General features: G+C 35.6%; 2 protein-coding genes across 2 annotated transcripts in view; one reads left to right on the forward strand and one right to left on the reverse strand.

Annotated features, from left to right (window-relative positions):
• The window catches only part of LOC125818164 (uncharacterized), a 231,733-nt gene extending 225,321 nt beyond the window's left edge, over positions 1 to 6,412 (reverse strand). Inside the window, exon 1 of the mRNA XM_049497703.1 lies at positions 6,401 to 6,412. The gene's annotated coding sequence lies outside the window, so the exon portion shown is untranslated. The remainder of the gene's footprint in view (positions 1 to 6,400) is intronic.
• A 542-nt stretch (positions 6,413 to 6,954) lies between these two features.
• Positions 6,955 to 20,307, forward strand: LOC125818109 (DDT domain-containing protein PTM-like). Its single transcript, XM_049497635.1, has 10 exons — positions 6,955 to 7,134; positions 7,286 to 8,259; positions 9,600 to 10,304; positions 10,467 to 11,634; positions 17,196 to 17,490; positions 17,647 to 17,771; positions 17,890 to 18,356; positions 18,437 to 18,465; positions 18,568 to 19,029; positions 19,135 to 20,307. The coding sequence occupies exons 2-10, from the start codon at positions 7,433 to 7,435 to the stop codon at positions 20,172 to 20,174; spliced, it is 5,118 nt and encodes a 1,705-aa protein (XP_049353592.1). The 5' UTR covers positions 6,955 to 7,134; positions 7,286 to 7,432; the 3' UTR covers positions 20,175 to 20,307.
• Positions 20,308 to 20,907: the final 600 nt, after the last annotated feature.

Raw genomic sequence — 20,907 nt, forward strand, 5'->3', positions numbered from 1 at the left:
TACATTTATTTAATAATGAGGTGAAGAAAAGATCAACGACGTGATTACTTCAAATAATTTTTTACACAAATCGCAATTTTTATCGCTACTTAACAACTAATTTATAATATTGCATTTAATTTAAGGTAATAATATATATATATATATATATTTATATAACAATTATCCAAACAAGCTATTGGATAAGAGCGAGTTATTCAAATAATAAATACACTTCACCTTCAATCCTAAATTTATGCATTCAAATTACCAAAAAAATATAAAATGGGTACAAGCTCCGGGGGAAGGGGGAGAGGGGGGGGGGGTAAGAAAAAACAAGTTATCCAAAGATTAAAAACTTTCATTCGTTTAAATTTAACGAAGGTCTTAATGTTAATCAAACATTTTACTAATTTCGTCAATTCACCACCAATTATCATCTATTGTTATCGAGACCACCATTATTAACTATTATCATCCATAATCACCATTACTTACAATCAGTCATCAACATAATTGACTATCATTTGCAATTATTACCACTAATCACTATTATCACAACAATAATCTTTGATCACTAACAACAACACGTAATCATCAACGAATATGATATATTGTCAACCATCATCATTCACCATCACCATTAATTTTCACCTATTTACCACAATTTCAATTGCCACTACCAACTATGTACCACCATTACCCACTATTGATTGTCGCCTCATCACTAACTACTACTCCCAACACCTTTACTAGGCAACATTAAGGGTGGCAACGGAACTGGTAACGGAACTACCGGACCGGGACGTTCCGGAACCGGGCACCACGGGCCGGAACCGAACCGGAACCGGGACGGACCGGAACCGGGACGGACCGGAACCGGTAATTCCGGAAAAAAATACCTGTACCCGTCTCGGACCGGTAACGGACCGGACCAGAAACCGGGTCCAACCGTTATAAATTATATTTTTTTATTAAAATTAAAAAATTAGGAATATTACACTTAAAAATTTATACTTTTAAAGTTTTAAATACAAACTTTTAAAAGTATAAAAGTTTAAATTTCACAATTTAAAACTTTGAAAATTTAAATTCAAACTTTAAAACTATAAAAGTTTAAATTTTACTCTTTAAAAGTTTGAAAATTTAAATTCAAATTTCAAACTTTAAAACTATAAAAAGTTTAAATTTCACAATTCACACTTTAAAAGTTTGAAAATTTAAACTTGAATTATAAACTTTAAAACTATAAAACTATAAAAATTTAAATTTCACACTTTAAAGTTTAAATTTTAAAAGTTTGAAAATTTAAATTCAAACTTTAAAACTATAAAAGTTTAAATTTCACACTTTAAAAGTTTGAAAATTTAAAACTTTAAAACTATAAAAGTTTAAATTTCACACTTTAAAAGTTAAATTTGAACTTTTGAAGACAATAATAAAAAAAAATTAAGGCGAATAGCCTATACTTTTATTAATATTAATTAAATAGTACAAGTTGAGTTACAAAATATTAGTAGAGTATTAAAAAATCTAATCTACACAGCCACCTTCTAGGAAGGGTTCTGTTTGAATTAGACCTCGAATTATTATACTCATACTAATAGACATTTAAATTTAATAGTTCATGCTACCAAGGAAATCTTTTTTTAAATCATTTAACATTTCTCTAGTAACATGCTCTGGAATTGGTTGATTAGCTAGTTCTTCCATTGCATCAATGCCGTCATCACTAAAATCTAGCATTATTTCATCAACGTCATTTTCAAATTTGGTCGGTAGAGGTGGACGACCATAACTCCTTAATCCAATCTCTAAATAGTACGGATATCTCCAAGCTATCTGCTGCTAATGAATATCTATGCTCTCCAATTTGAAATCTTGCTGCACTAAAAGCGCCTTCCGAAGCTACTGAAGATGCTTGAATAGCTAACACATCTCGAGCAACCGGTTGTAGTTTTGGAAATCCTTTGCCGCGATTGCTCCACCATTCTAGAAGATCAATAGTAGTAGGTTCTGTATTTTGATTAATATATGCATCAAAATCATTTCTATCATTATGAGAAAGTTCAATAATACAATCTATCATATCATCAATATCATCTTCATTATTATATCTACTCCTAGAACTTTGAGGCTCTTCGTTATGTACTACATTCCTTATATTAGAATTATACAAGTCGTACAATTTTCTAGCTTCAATTTTTATACTATCTTTAACATTTTGACAACTAGGTGTTTCATCATCTTCACTATCAATACCCAAATTAAAATATATTTTATCAACCATTCGTGATGCACCTTCATCTTTGTAATGTGGGTTTAACAAACAAGCAGTTAAATAAATTTGAGGAATAGGAATAAAATATTTTTAAAATTTTTCAATCATTTTCTTAACAGATTGTTCAAATCTTGGTTTATTTTTGAATTTATAAAATTTAGTAGAAATAGCACAAATATTAGGTAAAACAGAGCAAATAGTTGGATAATAAAGTGCAGATATTTTTTTTGTAGTTAAATAAAAAACTTTTAAGAATTCTATAAGTTCTTTTATGTCATTCCAATCATTATCATCAAGTCTATATGTCATATTTGAATTATGAGCATTCCAAACCATTTGTAAAGGTTTCCTATATTCATAAGCAACTTCAAGCATTTCAAATAAAGAATTCCATCTAGTACACACTGATTTTGGAATTTTTCTAGGTGGAAGATTAAATTCACGACAACGATTTTCAAAATCTCTACGTCTAGACTTAACTTGACATTTAAAAAAATAAAATGACATGCAGTTTCAACTTTTGTGCAACCATCATCATATATTGCTATACCATCTCTAACAATCAAATTATATATGTGTGCAGCACACCTAATATGAAAACCATCAATATAAATAGGGCAAAGAGATGGTTTTAGTATTTCAACAACATTACTATTATTAGAAGCATTATCTAATGTGACACTACTTATTTTATCACAAATTTCATAGTTTTGCAAAACATCTATAATTGTTTGAGCTATATAACTACCGGTTTTATGCATTTCACAACATTTATAACCTAAAATTCTTTTTTGCAAAGTCCAATTTTCATCAATCCAATGCGCAGTAATTGTGAAATAATCATTACCATTTACACTACGACCCATATCAGAAGTAATAGCTATTTTACAATTGTTATAATAAAATAAACAACGAAGATATTGAAAATGTTGAGCTTGATAATCAAAGATAGCCTTTTTAATTGTATTTCTAGTAAAACCTTTAAAATGTGGATTATACATAATTTGAATATAATGAATAAAACCGGGATTTTCAGCAAAACTAAATGGCAAACCCATAACAACAATCATTTTAGCTAATTCTTCAAGATCTTTTTCTCTACTATATGACCGTTGTATACTAGAACCAGAAACATTAGAAGGATTTAATTGTGTTTGGACCATATTAGAGCCATCTACTCCTACATTTTCAGGAAGGGTGGTACCATTTTTTTTAGCTTCGGCTACAGCTTTAGCATGCAAAAATTTATTTTTACAACATGACATTAAATGATTACTCAAATGTCCCGTCCCACCCTGTTTTCCTACAGTTTTATGATTCATTCTATGTTTACATTTATTACAAATAGCTTGTGTTTTATCTTCATTCTGAGTCATAAATTGCCACACAACTGATTTTTTAGCGCGTTCTACCTTAGTCCTAGGATGCACGGGGGGAATGGGAGCAGGACAACGAAAGGGAGCGGGAGCCGGGGAAGAGGGATTGGGAGGGGGACTAGTAGCCGACGGTGGCTCAGTTTCATCATCATCATATTCATCAACATTATTATCAAAACTATCAACATAATCATTAACATCATGTTCACTTCAGGTAATTCCTCTTCAAAATTACCAAATCTTCTTTGTAAATGTTCATGATAAGGATCTAATCCACTATTACTATCAATATTAAAAACAGTTTCATCAACATGCGTATAATCATCCGTATTTATTCTTAATTGAGAAGTTTTTTTAGTTTTAGATTGAGAAGTACTACCGGTTTTTTTATTTTTCTTGGATTTTGAGCTAGATAAATTAGTGAACGAATTAACTATGGTTGTTTTACCCTTTTCAATAATGTTTTTTCCAAAATCCATATTCAAAATATAAAAAGTGAGCAAATTATATATAATACGAAAATGATTAGCAAAGTTTTAAACAAATAAACAACTAAATAAGTAGAGACTAGAGATTAATTACTCACAAAATAAATAATTAAATGTAAACAAATAAATAACTAAATGAAAAGTGAGTTGAAACGAATGTACCAAACGTCTACTTAAAAAAGTAGACGTGTATGACCGGAAGGCGAAAATTGAAAGTTGAATTTTGAAGCTCCAATTTCCAAAGATCAAATTCGTAATTTTAACGAGAAGTCGAGAATAAGAGAATTTAGAGAGTAGAGAGTAGAGAGATTATAAGATATTTTTGTGAGTGAAAAGAATGAAAGATTAGGGGTATTTATAGTTTAAAAAAAAGGTTGAAAATGTAGTTTTAAGAAGTTTGGGGTATTAAAAAAAGTTTGGGGGATAGGGAGGTGTAAATGGGGGATTATGGGGTGAAAGAGCCGTTGGTGGGGCCAAAAACCCGTTGCCCAACGGCTCTCAACGACTATTTTTCAAATTTTCAGATTAAAAAAAAAAAAAAAAAAAGTTCCGAACCGGACCGGAACTGGGACTAACCGGACCAGGACGGACCGGTAAATCCCGGTTTCCGTCCCGTTACCCCTCCCGGACCGGAACAAGTCCGGATATAACCGGTACTATCCGGAACCGAGACGGAATCGGTAACGGACCGGAATCGGAACCGGAACCTCCCGGTTCCGTTGCCACCCTTAGGCAACATCACTTCAATTAGCATCCATGACAATCATCACCATCGTCAATTGTCTCTCACACACACACACATATATATATAGTATTAGATCGATTTCGTATTTTGTTGAATTTTACGTTTATTAAGTTTAAAATAAAGTCAATTTTATATATTTAAATATTGAAAATTTAATCACCAGTCTTAATTATTTAGTATATAAATTATAATATATATTAATATTCAAATGTGTATTTTTTTCATACATCTAAATATTAATACATATTTTGAGATTCGAGCAATTAAATTATTAATTCAAACATTTTAATGTTAATAAAAATAAAAAGATACAACTCTGATATTTAATGACTTGATACCCGACACCCCATGTCTAAAAAGAACACTTACGATGTGTTCAAGGGTCCAAGTAAATTTTTTTGATTGAACACATGAAAAAAATGCATATATTTGAAGCGTCTATTAAATAGTTAAGTTTATCACAAGATAATATGAACACTTCATCATGTGTTAGTTAAAATAATTTGTATTTTAAATATCTAAAAAAAAATTACTAACAAATTTAAGAATTATCAATGTATTAAACATAATTTAATTGAGTATTTGTTACTTAGCATAGGACATACTAATAAATAAAATATGACAATCAATGTAAAATTCCAAAAGAATACTAAAATGTGCAAAATATTTTAGGATATATTTTTAAAAGTTACAAAGATGTTTGGCGGGTAACACAAAATTATTAAAGCATTTTGTTCCCGCCAATAAATTTGCTGCTATTTGTTAGGTGTAATGGAGAAGTTTTTTTTAAAAAAAAAAGTTTAATGAAAATTAAAATGAAACCGAGTTGACTCACTACATGGTGATTATTTTTTTTTCCCTTTATGTCCCCACCACCTTTTTATTACTTCAATTTTGTTTTTTGTGTTAGGTATTTATATTAAGGTCGATTAAATTAGATTTATTGCGTTATAATATATATGTATAGGGATTTGAATTTTGAGATTTTTGATTAAGGATGGATGAATTCCAACGGTTCCCGCTGTAATCAATATAGGTAAATATATACAATTGTTGATAATTGTGTTTTGACATGTATTATTTGAATTTTTCTGGATAATAATTATTTTTTCTCAATATTAACTCATAAATGTATATTATAATTAAATCTTCTGAATTTTAACGGTATACAAATTATTTACATAATTATGCAACTTATTAGGTAGGTCTACGCTAGTATTAAGAAATATAAGTTAATTATTAGAGAATTAACATGTATTTGGTAGAATTTTTGATGATCAAATACATGTTATTCCTAATACGACGATATAGTTGTGTAAGTTATTTGAATGTCTCGTATACAATTACGAGTTATTATGATACATTTTATAGTTGCGTATTATAATTTTTAATTATGTTTGAGTTTGAATATCTTAAAGAATAATCACAACTACAATTTTTACATAACTCAAAAATGATACTCATTAGAAAGTATTACAATTTACCGTAAAAGGTATCAACGTGTGTTTATATAGAAAAAAATACACAATTTAATGAGTAAAAGTTTCCTTCATGCATTCTACTGCGATATAAAGTAATGTTATGTTGCTTTATAGAAGTGCATTTCACTCTGCCAAATGATGAACATACTTTTTAATTAAAATAAATATATAATGATTCATGATAATTATCTGTAGTAACTTATTTATTAATGATCAATAATAACGTTAATAAATCAAATATCACTCAAATAAAAAACAAGTACCAAAAAGTAACATTTAAATGGTGGTTGGAGCCGTTATACGTAGCCGAACGATATAATACTTGTAACAAAAAATAACTATCGCCAAAACTATAATAGTCATAATGGAAAATAACTGTCACCGAAAAAGCGAGGAAACTCATTTCCCTCCCTATTCGGTGAAAATTATTTTCATCATAAAATAATCAAATATTTAAATAATTTATTTTTCTGAAATAACTATCGCCCAATATCATGATAATTATAACAAAAAATAACTAGTTAGTGAAAAATATTTTCCTCATAAAACAATCAAAACATTGAAATGACTAATTTTTTGAATTATTGACTCAACTGAGTTATGGTTTGGGTAATGAAAATAATATCCAGAAAGCCCACACCATTAAACTTTGGCTACTGAAGAATCTTGATTTTGCCTTTTGGTATTTAGGGCTATAACCCCTTTTCCCCTTTCTCTTATCTATACATTTTCATTATCCCATTTGGCTTTTCAATGGCGGTGCTTGCGGTTTTTTCTTGAAAAGGTAAGATTTTTATGTGTTTTATATGGTGTTTGTGTGTTTATGTTTGTTGAACTTCCATTTTTCTGTAAAGGGTAGTTTTAGATTTGTATAAAATGGTAAGATTTTGCTGATTTTTTGTTTGTTTTTTTTGTTGGGTTTTTGCGATCTGAAGGAAGAATTTGTAAAAGGCTAAAATTTGAGTGGATTTTGTTGGGACAGTGCGATTGTTGAGTGAGGGAAGGAACCCCAGATTTTGATTTTGCTGGATTTTTTTGGTTTATGGTGTGAATTGGATTGGAATTTGAGTTGGGTTTGTGGAATGGAGGGTGGTGTGGTGAGATCAGAACGGAGAGGGAGGAAAAGGAGAAGAAAGGATGTTACAAATGTGGAGGTTGATCAGGATGGGAAGAAAAGGGCTGTTGGATTGAAGCCAAAATCATTGGTGGGTAGGTATGTGAGGAAGGAATTTGAGGGAAATGGGTTGTTTTTGGGGAAGATTATGTTTTATGATTCGGGGTTGTATAGGGTTGATTATGATGATGGTGATTGTGAAGATTTGGATACGGGTGAATTGAAAGAGGTTTTGGTTGAAGAGGATGAGTTGGTTGGTGAATGGTTGGATAGGAAGAAAAAGTTGAATGAAATGGTGGCAGGTAGGGAGGTAAAGGATGTTGCTGTTCAGGTTGAGATTGAGGCTGAGCCGATAAGTGCTGTAGTTGATAGGATTGTAGAAGTGCCAGTTTCGAGTGACTTGAGGAATGATTGTCCTGTTAAACTTGAGAAGATGCAAGTAGATACTGATGCCGATTCACTGAGCAATTTTTCTGAAGATGACGAGGAGCAGGATTTAAATTCAGAGGTGGAAAAACCTTTTGTTCCTGCACCTGAACTGCCTCCATCTTCTGGCAATATTGGTATTCCAGAGGAGTATGTACCACACCTTTTGTCCATTTATAGCTTTTTACGGACATTTAGTACCACATTGTTTCTGAGTCCCTTTGGACTTGATGACTTTGTGGGTGCACTCAGCTGTTCTGTTCCAAACTCGTTGCTGGACTCTGTTCATGTTGCTCTAATGCGTGTTTTGAGGCGTCACCTTGAGAAGCTGTCATCTGATGGTTCTGAGTTTGCATCAAAATGCCTAAGGTGAGTATATTTGCCTATTTCATTTAGGATATTTTTCGAAAATCTGTTGGACCTAGTTCTAGTCAGTTTTACTTTAATGTTGTTTTGGTTTTGAATCCCTTGGGAGGTGCTTCCTGTCATGCTGTCCTTCCAAAAAATACATCACTGAACTTGAAGAATGCCTTGATTATGACGCAGTAAAATAGACTAAAAGCTAGATAACTTGTCAGAAGAAGAATACAAATGATGGTTTATGACATGAAGTTCCATTACAGTATGTCCTCATGCAGTTTGACTTTACCTGTATTAAGGCATTGAATGACATACTTTCCTGACAGTTTAGTTGTCTTAATTAATCGTGGTATGACATTGTTTGTATGTTTGGGATGTGCATGATTTTTTTTTTTTTTTGAGATTGGTAACTGTTTCTAGTTCTGTAAATCAGTACATGGGTTGTAGTTTGTACTGAAAACCATATTTACATAATGAACTCTAAAGGCACTGTCCTATCCCTATAATGAGTCTTAAAATAATAGAGACTGTCATTAGAGTAAATCTGATTAAACCAAAAACACAAAGTTAGAATACAATTCAGTTTTACTTGATGCATATTACTCTCCCTATTCTCAAAAACTCTAAGATTTCTCTCTTTCCAAATAGTCCACCAAATCGTAGCAGGAATGATTTTCCAGTTGCTTCTGTTCTTTGCTTGTGATCCTGCTTCTTCCCAACTGTACATGGCCTCTGAAATTCTACCAGGCATGGCCCATGAGATGTTTTTGAGCCTTAGGAATGGACTCTACAATTGGCCAGTGGCCTTGCACTGGATGAACAAGTGATTGACTGTCTTTTCAGGTTCCCCACAAAAAAAGCATCTAGAGCATTGTGGAATCCCCCTCTTCATCAAATTCTCCTCTGTCATTGCAGCTTCCTTAGCCAGTAACCACACAAAACAGGCCACTTTGTGTGGGATCTTGGCCTTCCAGAATCCAGATGTGTTTCCAGGGCCATTTGGGTGCCTGCATGATTAGTGGTTCAACTTCCTATATACTGCAATTACTTTAAAAGTCCCTTTATTGTTCCCCAACCACTGCAATTTGTCCTGCCCTTGTGCTTGAATATTTTTTCTGATGATTATGTATCATTTTTGCAAGCAGTAGCAGTTATTCACTTTTGTTGACTATTCCCTGTCACTGTATTTTTCATGGAAGACATCTTGAAATGCATAATTAATGTATTTATTTCAGCATAAGCAAGAGCCAGTGCAGTTGTGCTTTCAGGATTTCTTATTTAGGTTACTATATAATTATACAATTTAGTAGTGTACATTTTGGGAGCTTAACTATTGCTGCCTGCTCTAGGAACATTGATTGGAGCTTGCTTGATACAATGACTTGGGCTGCTTATCTAGTTCACTATTTAACGGGAATGGGATACACGGATGAACATGGTTGGAAAGGTTTTTATCCCCATACTTTGGAGAAGGAATACTACTCATTATCTGCTGGCAGGAAACTCATAGTTCTGCAGATCTTGTGCGACAGTGTCCTAGATTCTGAAGAGCTAAGAGAAGAAATTGACATGCGCGAGGAATCAGAGGTAGGAATTGATTCGGATGGCAGTACAGTTTTTGCCCCAGTTATTGGACCACGCAGAGTGCATCCACGGTACTCTAAAACTTCTGCTTGCAAGGACCAAGAAGTCATCAAGCTTAGTAAAGAAAACAGTGGAACAAATGTCTCTTCTAATACTATTTCTTTGGGTCCCAAAGTTAGTGGACAAGATTCCATTCGTGATGCTGATCAAGATGGTAATGGTGATGAGTGCCGTCTCTGCGGTATGGATGGAACATTACTTTGCTGTGATGGCTGTCCATCATCTTACCATGGTAGGTGCATTGGTGTTTGCAAGATGTATATACCAGAAGGAGCATGGTATTGCCCCGAGTGCACAGTCAATGAGCTTGAGCCCAAAATTACAAGGGGAACAACTCTGAAAGGATCAGAGGTGTTTGGTGTTGATTCCTATGGACAAGTCTTTATGGGTACTTGCAATCATCTACTTGTGTACGTCTCTTAACTTCTATATTTATTGACTCTGTTAAGTTGCAGTATTTTATTATGGGATATTCTTTGTGGAGATATATAAATCCCTTAATCTTAAGTAGTTCATGCTGAAATCTACCTCTGGTTCTCTTTTTTAATGTAATTTTTAATCGTCTTTTATAGGTTGAAGGCTTTGGCTGGGTCAGACTGTAATGTCAGATACTACTATGACAAAGACATACCCAAGGTCCTACATGCGCTCAATGCCAATGTGCAGCATTATTCCTTATATTTGGAAATATGCAAAGGAATTATTCAGTACTGGAAACTTCCAGTCAATATCATATTCCCCAATGGTGACCTTTCTGAAATTAGGAGGCAAGGAGAAGGCACCACAGGTGGTTGCCTTGCGTCATCACAAAGTCCTGGGGTGGAGAATACTGCAAGTTGTGTCACTGGATATGGTCCAGGAAATGTTCTTCTAGGCAACTTCCCGATGGAACCTATGCAGAATGAGAATCTCGGTGCAGTTTCCCGACCTGATGGTCTCTGTCTGGCAAATATTGATTCTATAGCAAGACAGAGTAACACACCTATGGATTCGTTTCCATCTGAACAAATTCAAGTGAAATCCATTGCATGTACTGGTTCAGCTGACCAGCAACTTATTCCTTCTGAGTGGACTGAACAAGATGGCCCAAATTTGGTAAAGACTGCTATACATGCTTCAAGCCACAGTAACTACTTGGAACAAATTAATGGTACTTATGCTGGTGTCATGGTGTCCCAAGGAAGAGGTTGCTTATACATGGGTTCATCTTTCAAACCTCAAGGATATATAAATAGTTACCTGCATGGAGAATTTGCGGCATCTGCTGCTGCTAGTCTAGCTATCCTTTCTTCCGAAGAAAATCAGGGATCTGAGACTCGTGTTTCAGACAATAGGCGTAAACAAATATCTGCAAGTTTTCTGCTTCAAGCTAAAGCTTTCTCATCAGTAGCAGTGCGTTTTTTTTGGCCAAATACAGAAAAGAAGCTCGTGGAAGTACCAAGGGAAAGATGTAGTTGGTGTCTTAGTTGTAAGGCTATTGTGGCTAGTAAGAGAGGGTGCTTGTTGAATGCTGCAGCATCAAATGCCATTAAGGGGGCTGTGAAGATACTTAGTGGTCTACGTCCTGCAAAGGGTGGTGAGGGAAGTCTTCCTGGTATTGCCACATATATTATATTGATGGAGGAGAGCTTAACTGGTCTGATAGGTGGCCCTTTTCAGAGTGCAGCTTTTAGAAAGCAATGGCGTAAACAGGCAGAACAAGCTTCTGGTTGCAGTCTGATAAAGTCTCTTTTGCTCGAAGTAAGTCTTTTGCAGAATTTTGTATATGTTAATGTTAGCTAGCGTAATGTCCACTTTCTTTCCCATTGTTTCTCTTGAAATGTTTGTTGCCACTTCTCAATTCACCATACTAGTTGATAAGAATTGTATTTTGTTTATTGTTTTTGAGCATTGAATAGTACTTTATGCTAGTAGTGTTAGGGGCTACTTGGTAGCGTAATTCATTTAACTGAAGATGCACTTATAATTGAATCTGAAAATGGCTGACAATTGATGGAACATAACTATGTTTAAATAAGTTAAAGGAGCTCATGTTGAAAAGCCTACACACTTATATTTTGTGTCAATCATATTTTTTTCGACTGTATGGATATTTCTTTCGAAATGTATACTCTTTGGTAGGTAATATGAATATTTTATTGATGTTGCCAGCAAAATGTTGGAGTAAGTTTGTTCATAAAGAGAACATTGTAGAGAATATAAAGAGCTAAGAAAAGTATGTCTTGCAACCGACTCTATAACATTGGTAGCAAAAATGTACATCCGTGTTCTTCATCATATGAAATATATATTTATGTTTAAGGTTCACAATATTGACCCTTCTTTGAAGACTCTAGAATATCTTTCCTTTCACACGACCCCACCATATAACAACAGGGATAGTGTTCTTTTGTGGGAAGATTTTTTCATGTCTGTCTTTTGCCAAGTGAGGAGGAAATCCAGGGAGCTCAAAGCTCATTTGATGCCCTGGGAATTAAAGAAAAAAAAAGGTAAATCACACATGTAACAATACATTTTAGGAATAGATTGTTGATATCCTCCACATCCACTTTAGGAAGGGAGCATCTAGAGTTTAGTGAAATGCCTCTATCTGGAGATAGTAACATCACATTTTAGGAAAAGATGGTGGAGCCTGTCAAAGAGGGCTCCCAAAAGAGAAATCACCTTTGGAATTAGGATTCGGAAAAAAGTAGTCAATAGTCAATTTGGGTACACAGTGGTGGTGCCTCGTTCAGAAGAGACATCAAGCTAGTGTATTCATTAAGTTCCCAATCGAGGTCTATGTTGAGCTGTATAAACTAGCTGAGATCATGTTGTATATTTGCCATGGAAGTATTAGGGAAACTTGAGAGAGAATTCTTCATAGAGGATTATCCCACCAGATGAGATATAAAAACACAAAAACTAGGGGCCTAGGAGGTTCTCCCTTATTCTCAAGGACTTCTCTTTTTAAAAATTTCTTTCTTATATGATTAATAGATCTTTCTTTCACTTTGAAATACACGATAATAGAGCTATCTTCATCCATATTCCATGTTTTTTTCTCCTCATTCAGTACGTATATTTCAGTAAAATTTCTTAATTTAAACTTAGTAGGGAGCTTCTATGAGATGTTTCAAAATGTTGACAAAAAGATTAAAGAGGGTGGTCAATGTTCTGGTGGCTGACACACAAATGACCTTTATTAAAGGCAGTCAAATAATGGATACAATACTCATTGCAAATGAATGCCTAGGAAGCAGAATGAGACAAGAGGAGGCGGGGATTATATGCAAGCTGGACATTAGAGTAGGCTTTTGATCATGTCAGCTGGTCATACTTTCTTAGTTTGGTGAAAGGTATGGGGTTCGACAACAAATGAATTTGGTGGAGTAAATGTTGTAGCTCTACGTTTTTATTTTTTTTGTAATAATAAATTCAACAACATACTAGAGGTAGACAGACCTTTCCCCTACCTTAGAGGTAGAGAGGCTGTTTCTGATAGACCCCCAGCTCGGATCAAGGAAAAACAGTCCAGAAAAAGAAGTAACTGAAGTACAAGAAAGAACAAATAACAACAAAAAAAACCTGGTTATGGAAGATCATGATGGTCTTAGTTTAATACTATATAAGGTTTGTGTTTACCGTTGATTAAGAGTTTTGGAGCTTGGGAATGGGCATATGGCTATTCTGGGCGGAAGTCTCTCATATTCAGTATGCAGGAAAAAAATACTCTCATGTTATGTGGAGCAGAGAAGTCACATTTGAGTTATCTATGATTGATTTTATTACTTAAAGTTGTGAATGGTTTGAAGATTAACTAGAGAAAAAGACTCGTGTTTTTTGTTAATGAGGTGCTAGATTTACACAGACTTGGTAATGTGTTAGGTTGTCAGACCGATGATCTCCTTAGAAAATACCTTTTATTAGGGTCTACATTCAAGGAAAAACAGTTGGCGAAAGATTGAAGAAATGTGAAAAGAAACATGTTATGTGGAAAATACATTACTTATCCTTGGGAGGCAGAGGTATTCGTATCAACAGTGAGGTCTTTAATTTAAATACCAGTTACTGTGACGAAAAACCTCCATAGAACAAGGAAGAACTTTTTGTGGGATGGAAACAAAGAATGGAAGGATTTTTTCTTGGTAAAGGGGAACATGGTTTTGAAAGATAAAAGAAGTGAAGGTCTCTGCTTGACATAAATAATTGAGAAAATATGGTTTTTTTGGATGACCATGGTGTCCGTGCCATCTTTCGCGTACCTCGACTAATCCCACGGGATACCCATCACCTCCTACCAACAACATCTACTAAGTAACTCTGTCCACCAAGGCTAGGACAAATGAGAAGAATCACTTAGTGTTTTTGTCTCCATTGGGAGTTGAACCTGAGACCTCATGGCTCTCAACCACTTTTCATTGACCACTAGGCCACATCCTTGGGTGCAACACATAGTTGTAGCTCACTAATGAAGTGGTCGTGGAGATATGGCGAAGAAGCAACAGAGCTAGTGGAGAATGTTGATCTCTGAAAAATATAGAGACAAAACCCAGGGATTCGCTAGCCCTTCTAATACTTGTAACACAGGTAGGCATAAGGAAACACATTTGCATCTTATAACAAGATTTTGAAACCAACATAAAGATTAAGGTCAGAAATGGCAGACCTACAAGGTTTTGGCAAGACACTTGGATTGGAAACACAACTTTGATGATAAAATATTAGGACCTTTATTATAGATGTTGGAATGGAACAAAGTGAGGTATAAGCCTTATAAGAAATTGTTTTGATTAAGAGATTTCTTGAATGACTCTCTTGTTGAATGGTTTAGACAAGGTGGTCTTAAATGATGTGATACCTGACATCATTATCTGGATTAGGCAAAAGAATGACCAGTTCTATGTTGATTAATGCTATAAGGCAATTAATAGCCAGAGGTGCACCCCTACTAACTGGTCAGGGAAGCATCAAGATACCTTACAAAGGTATGCTGTTTTATGTGGCTGATCACACATAATGCATATCTAACTAAAAGCAAATTAAAGAAAAAAGGAATGTCATTATGTAGCAGATGTTTTATGTGCAATAATGAAGGGGAAAATGCCAACCGTCTCTTTTTGCATTGTCCTGTTGCAAGACTGTTCTAGACACTATTTTATAAGTACTATATTTGCTACATCAGAATGCAGCTGCTAGTTATTGAAGCATCATCAGGTTTGAGGGTCAATGGGGGCAAAGTAGTCTTTTTCTCATCACGGAGGTCCCTCAAATTCAAGAATTGGCAAATATACTCTAGGGTGTAGAGCGGAGGATATACCAACAACTTACCTTGGCATGCCATTGGGAAGCAAGCACAAGGCAGTGGAGATTTGGGTAGACATAGTGGAAAAAACAGAGATAAAAACTAGCTAGGTGGAAGGCTCAATATTTGTCACTTGGAGATAATAAACTCTGTTTTAGACTCTCTCCTCACATATGTGATGTCCCCATCCCTTCCAAAGTTGTAAAGAAGCTGGATAAGTTGAGGAGGAATTTTCTATGGTGAGACTGCAAAGAAGGGAAGGGGTACTGCTTGGTAAACTGGGAAATAATATTACTTCGCAAAAACAAGGTGGATTGGGAATAAGAAATTTAAGGCTGCAGAATAATACTCCCTCCGTCCCATTTTATGGGAGGTAGTTTGACTCGGCACAGAGTTTAAGAAAGAAAGGAAGACTTTTAAAACTTGTGGTCCAAAATGAATGATAGAAATTTTTGTGGCTGTAAATCATTTCATTAAGGGTAAAATAGACATTTTATAGTTAAATTGTTACTTAATATAGAAATGTGTCATTCTTTTTGGGACTGACTAAAAAGGAAAGCAAGTCAAGTAAATTGGGACAAAGGGAGTAGCTTATTGATGAAGTGGTTTTGGAGATACAGTGATGTGGAACTTGCCCTTTGGAAGGTGTTAATCAAGGCAAAGTTTTGTGAGACAAGCTCGTAGTGTACTAAAACAATCACAGAACCCTTTGGAGCTGGAGTATGGAAATCTATCAGGGACCTTGTGGCATCTGCTGGAAGCACAAAACCTCAAGGTAGGTAATGGTAGTAAGATTCAGTTCTGGAAAGAAGGATGGGTTGATCAAGCTCCTCTTAGTGAGTATAAGAACCATTCTCTGATCTATTTACTATATGCAACAATCCTAAGGCAAGAGTGTGTAGGTGTTGCAATCCAGGGGCGGGACCTTTCCTTCTAGAGATTTCTGAATGATTGGGAAGTGGAGAGGGTGACAACATTACTTGGGAAACTTGTTCAATGGTATCACAACAGAGCCAGAGATTTTTTTTGGAAGCATAGAAAGGAGGATTTCTCACAGTTAATAGTGCATTCAAAAGAGAAATGTATGATCTCTGGGAGGCCACTATACCAATGGAACTTCATTTGGAAAAGCTTAACACCTACGACAGTGAAGTGTTTTACGTGGATGGTGTTAAGAGGGTTGGTCTTACTCATTAAGTGCTACATAGGAAAGGAATGCAATTGGTGTCTAGGTGCTTTCTTTGTAACAACTCAGGGAGACGAACAACCATCTGTTCCTCCATTGCAAATCCATTGCTTAGTTATGGGAATTTTTTCTTAGCCTCACGAACACTAGGTGGATCATGTCTGAACATACAACAAATTTACTAAGCCGTTGGATTAGGAGGGGAGGTTAAAAGACACAAGAGTTGGTGGAGGATTACTGAAGAAACCAATTTATCTTATTTTGCCTCTTGTCTTTTGAGCCAAAGTAACTGTGGTAAAATAATGAAAGGTTTGCATGGCAAAGAGAAAGGGGGATGTGGAGTTATTGCCATCAGGGAGCAGCAGTGAACAGCTTTTGAGTAATGTGATGCAGGATATACATGATATCTGCACATGCAATTTTTGTCCCGTCGTTGGTTCATTTAGTGAGTATTCTTTCTGCTGCAAGTGGGCTAAGTGCTTATGATCTTTGCTTTGATCATGTTTGTGGTTATCAATCTTGGTCTGAAGTATGAAATCCAGAAACCAAGGGAAAATTCCATTTGCTTAAGTTGCAGCCTTGATTTCTTAGTTGCACATTATTTGAATTCCAACAGAATTTTGCAATTTATATGCTGCTATAGAATTTGGAAGGTCTAGCTATTTGTGGCTTTATTTGGGAACTTTGCATTTAACTTGGAATAATTCAAAAAATAGATACTTTGTTATATGCCCTAACATTTGACATCTATTACTTCCTACATATGCTTTTATCTATAGAATGTCATGTTCTTTGTGCTGATGAATGTAGTGTATGGATTTATGTTTGTAGTTTGAGGAGAATATCCGCCTAGTTGCATTTTCTATGGATTGGACAAAACTTGTTGACGGTGGACCATCTGAGTCTTCTGTCACTCATTCAGCTGCTGGTGTTGCTGGATCAACTCAAAAGCGTAAACCAGGGAGACGTGGTAGGAAACCAATGGCTGCTATTGTTGAAGCCACTGCTGATGAGAGCCAGGATATACCAACTGACTTCACTTGGTGGAGAGGTGGCTTGATTTCTAAGTTTATATTCCAGAAAGGGACTCTACCCCGAAGGATGGTGAAGAAAGCTGCACTTCAAGGTGTCTTTGAGATACCCCCATTACCTTTTTTGTACTGCAAATCTTCAATTTTTCACATGTCGAAAAGAAGGAATATCCCATTACGTCTTGCCATAATTTCAGTGGAATACAAATATAAATGCCATGAGATTTCATTAATAGCTTATTCTCTTGCAGGTGGTGTAAGAAAGATACCTGGTATTTATTATGCTGAAGGGTCTGAGACTGCCAAAAGAAATAGGCAGCTTGTTTGGCGGGCTGCAGTTGATATGTGTAAGACCACATCACAGCTTGCGCTTCAGGTGATTGAGATATATTGATAAAGATTTAAGCTCCTTTTTGTGAAGCTTTTGCTGCGTCTGATCAAGTGTTTCTTCTGATGTTCAATCTTAGTGAAAAAGTTGTTCTTTTCCCTTACAGGTGAGGTATCTAGACATGCATGTGAGATGGAGTGACCTTGTTCGTCCCGAACAGAGCATCCAAGATGGGAAAGGTCCAGAAACAGAAGCTTCAGCTTTCAGAAATGCTTACATATGCGACAAAAGAGTTGTTGAAAATGAGATTAGGTATGGTGTTGCTTTTGGGAATCAGAAACATCTCCCATCTCGTGTGATGAAGAGTGTAGTAGAAGTAGAGCAAACGCAGGATGGAAAGGAAAAATATTGGTTTTCTGAGTTGCGGATTCCTTTGTATCTTATAAAAGAGTATGAAGAAAAAATGGGAAAAGATCTCCCTTCAGCAAACAAACCTACAAGTGCATTTATGCAGAAAAAACCCTTAAGGGCTCCTTGGGCTCCTTGTAAAGATATCTTCTCTTATCTAGTACAGAAGAGAGATGGCAATGATAAGTATTGTTGTGCTTCATGTCAAACGGATGTGCTATTCAGGTATCCATTTAATGCATTTATCAAAATTTCTGTTCTTCTTTTTCTCATGTTCGCTTATTTATGCGATCTCACTTTCTCAGGAATGCGGTCAAGTGCAATATGTGCCAAGGTACTATAATATATCATCTTTTTCTTGTATCAGTTACTATCATGTTGTTATGCAGTCTAGCTAGTTGGTCTGGAAGTTCATCCATATTATCTCTTTTTGTAGGTCTCTGTCATGAGCGCTGTACAGTTAGTTCAACAGTGGATGCTACAAACACTTGCAAACAGTGTAACCACAATAGAGCCCTTTCTCAAGCTAAATGCATTGATGAATCTCCAAAAAGTCCTTTACTCCTGCAAGGAAAATACTTTCCAAAGCCAATATCAGCCAATGAAGGAGTAAATGTTAGTAATTTTAATCGTCCATCAGCCTCCATTGCCACTTTGAAGCATTCTTCTGCGATGAAGCATGGCAATTCCTCGAACTCCACAGCAAAAACAAAGCGCAACAGCCGCAACTTAGGTGTCATTTGGAAAAAGAAGAGTGAAGACACTGGCACTGATTTTAGATTCAGAAGCATACTTCTGAAGGGCAATCCAGACGGGAAATCTCTCATACCTGCTTGCCACCTTTGTCACAATCCGTACAATCCTGATTTGATGTACATCCGTTGTGAAACCTGTTCAAGTAAGTTTGTTCCTGGGAGGAATTCTTTTTACTCTGTTAATCTTGAATATATGTTACATTTCTTTTTAGGTTTAGAGCAATAATTGATGCATTGCGAGTTTGCAGATTGGTTTCATGCTGATGCTGTTGGACTTGAAGAGTCAAAAGTTCACAATGTTATGGGGTTCAAATGTTCTAGATGCCGTAGGACTAGAATACCTATCTGTCCTTATTTGAATCCAGAAAGCAAGAAACAGTTGGAAGAAAAGAGAACGCGCACAAAGGCTTTAAAGATAGATAATTCAGATATGGAGTTTGGTTCTGGGATGATTTCAGAGCTACGTATGGATGACGAGATGTCTACTCAAGTGATGCCTTCAACGGAGGACAACTTATATCTAGAGGATGATTATTCTTTTCTTGTTTCTACCTCAGAAGAATTCAGTGAGCAATTCCCAGAAGCTGATTGTGAATGGAATGCTGCAACCACGTCTGTGCTGGGCCCTAAAAAATTGCCTGTGAGAAGGCATGTAAAGAATGAGAATGATTTGGATTCTTCTGTTGCAAGCAATCCTTCCAATGCTGATTTTTTTGGAGGAAACATAATGATTTCTGCAGAAGAAATACCAGCTAATGTAGAACGGGGTGCTAAACTGCCAGTAAGAAGAAATGGAGGAATGGATAAGGATTCAGACACTCCTTTTGCCACCAACCCCACTAATGTTGAATTATCCACACCTGTTGAGGTTGAATGGGATACGTCCAGAAATGGTTTTGAGGAAGGCATGATGTTTGAATATGATGATTTCCAGTATGATGATATGGAGTTTGAACCTCAGACCTATTTCTCTTTCAATGAATTGCTTGCATCTGATGATTGTGGCCCTCCTGATGGATCTGCTAATTTAACAGACAACGTTGACACATCGTTGGGGTTTCCATCAGATGGACTTTCTGATATGTCTTACTTTCAGCATGAGCATGCAGTTAGCATAGATTCTGCTGCTGTCACTGTCCCTTGTAAGATGTGTTCCCATTCTGAACCATGCCCTGATCTTTGTTGTCAAATGTGTGGCATATGGATCCACAGTCATTGTTCACCTTGGGTTGAAGAGTTGTTTGGGGAAACCGGTTGGAGGTGTGGCCACTGCAGGGACTGGAGATAGTCAATGCTTGTATCATTCTTTTGTAATCTTACTGATTGAAGCCAGAGGTGCATCAGCCTGGATAGTTGGATTCTTGATGCAGTTTCCGGTGCAGACTATTTGCTGATACAAGGTGGTGCTATTGCTGCTTTTGTTGCAAATAGAGTAGGAAGTCGAAGTCACTCATGATGCCAGCAGATAATTAGTCTGCTAAGCACAGCTGCAGCATGTCTACACATTCAAGGTTCAGTGATGATGAGGCTGCTGCAATTTCGCAACCTGGCAAATTTCCCCATCCGATCTAAAACCTTTCGTAATCTGCAAGTCTAGTATTTCCTTTCGAATTAGTATAGCTGGATCATAGGAAATCAATCATGCGCAGTATACATGTAGAAATTGGTTTAGCAGGAGGTTGTGGTATTTTGCTCCAACCTAGGCGGATAAGCAACTCTTTTTTGTAGGGCTTATCTGATATTCTTGACTGTATAAAGAGGCCATTAGATGTTACTTATTCAAAAAAAGAAAAAAGAAAAAAAGGAGTTAGAAATTCTTTTTCATCGTCTGCATTTTTAAACTTCACTGAATAGAGTTGACAGATTTAGGCTATACGTAGTGATTTTGAAGGGGGAACAATCATGTTAATTAGGCAAAGGCTGTATAATGACTGGATAAGTAGTACTGAGGTTAGGAAACCAAATGTGTTGATAGACTACTTGATTGGGACTAGGAACACTGTTGATAAATTGTTGCAAGG

The sequence above is a fragment of the Solanum verrucosum genome, unplaced genomic scaffold, assembly GCF_900185275.1.
Source record: "Solanum verrucosum unplaced genomic scaffold, falcon-dt-bn FXZP01000253.1, whole genome shotgun sequence".
Taxonomy (NCBI): Eukaryota; Viridiplantae; Streptophyta; class Magnoliopsida; order Solanales; family Solanaceae; genus Solanum; species Solanum verrucosum.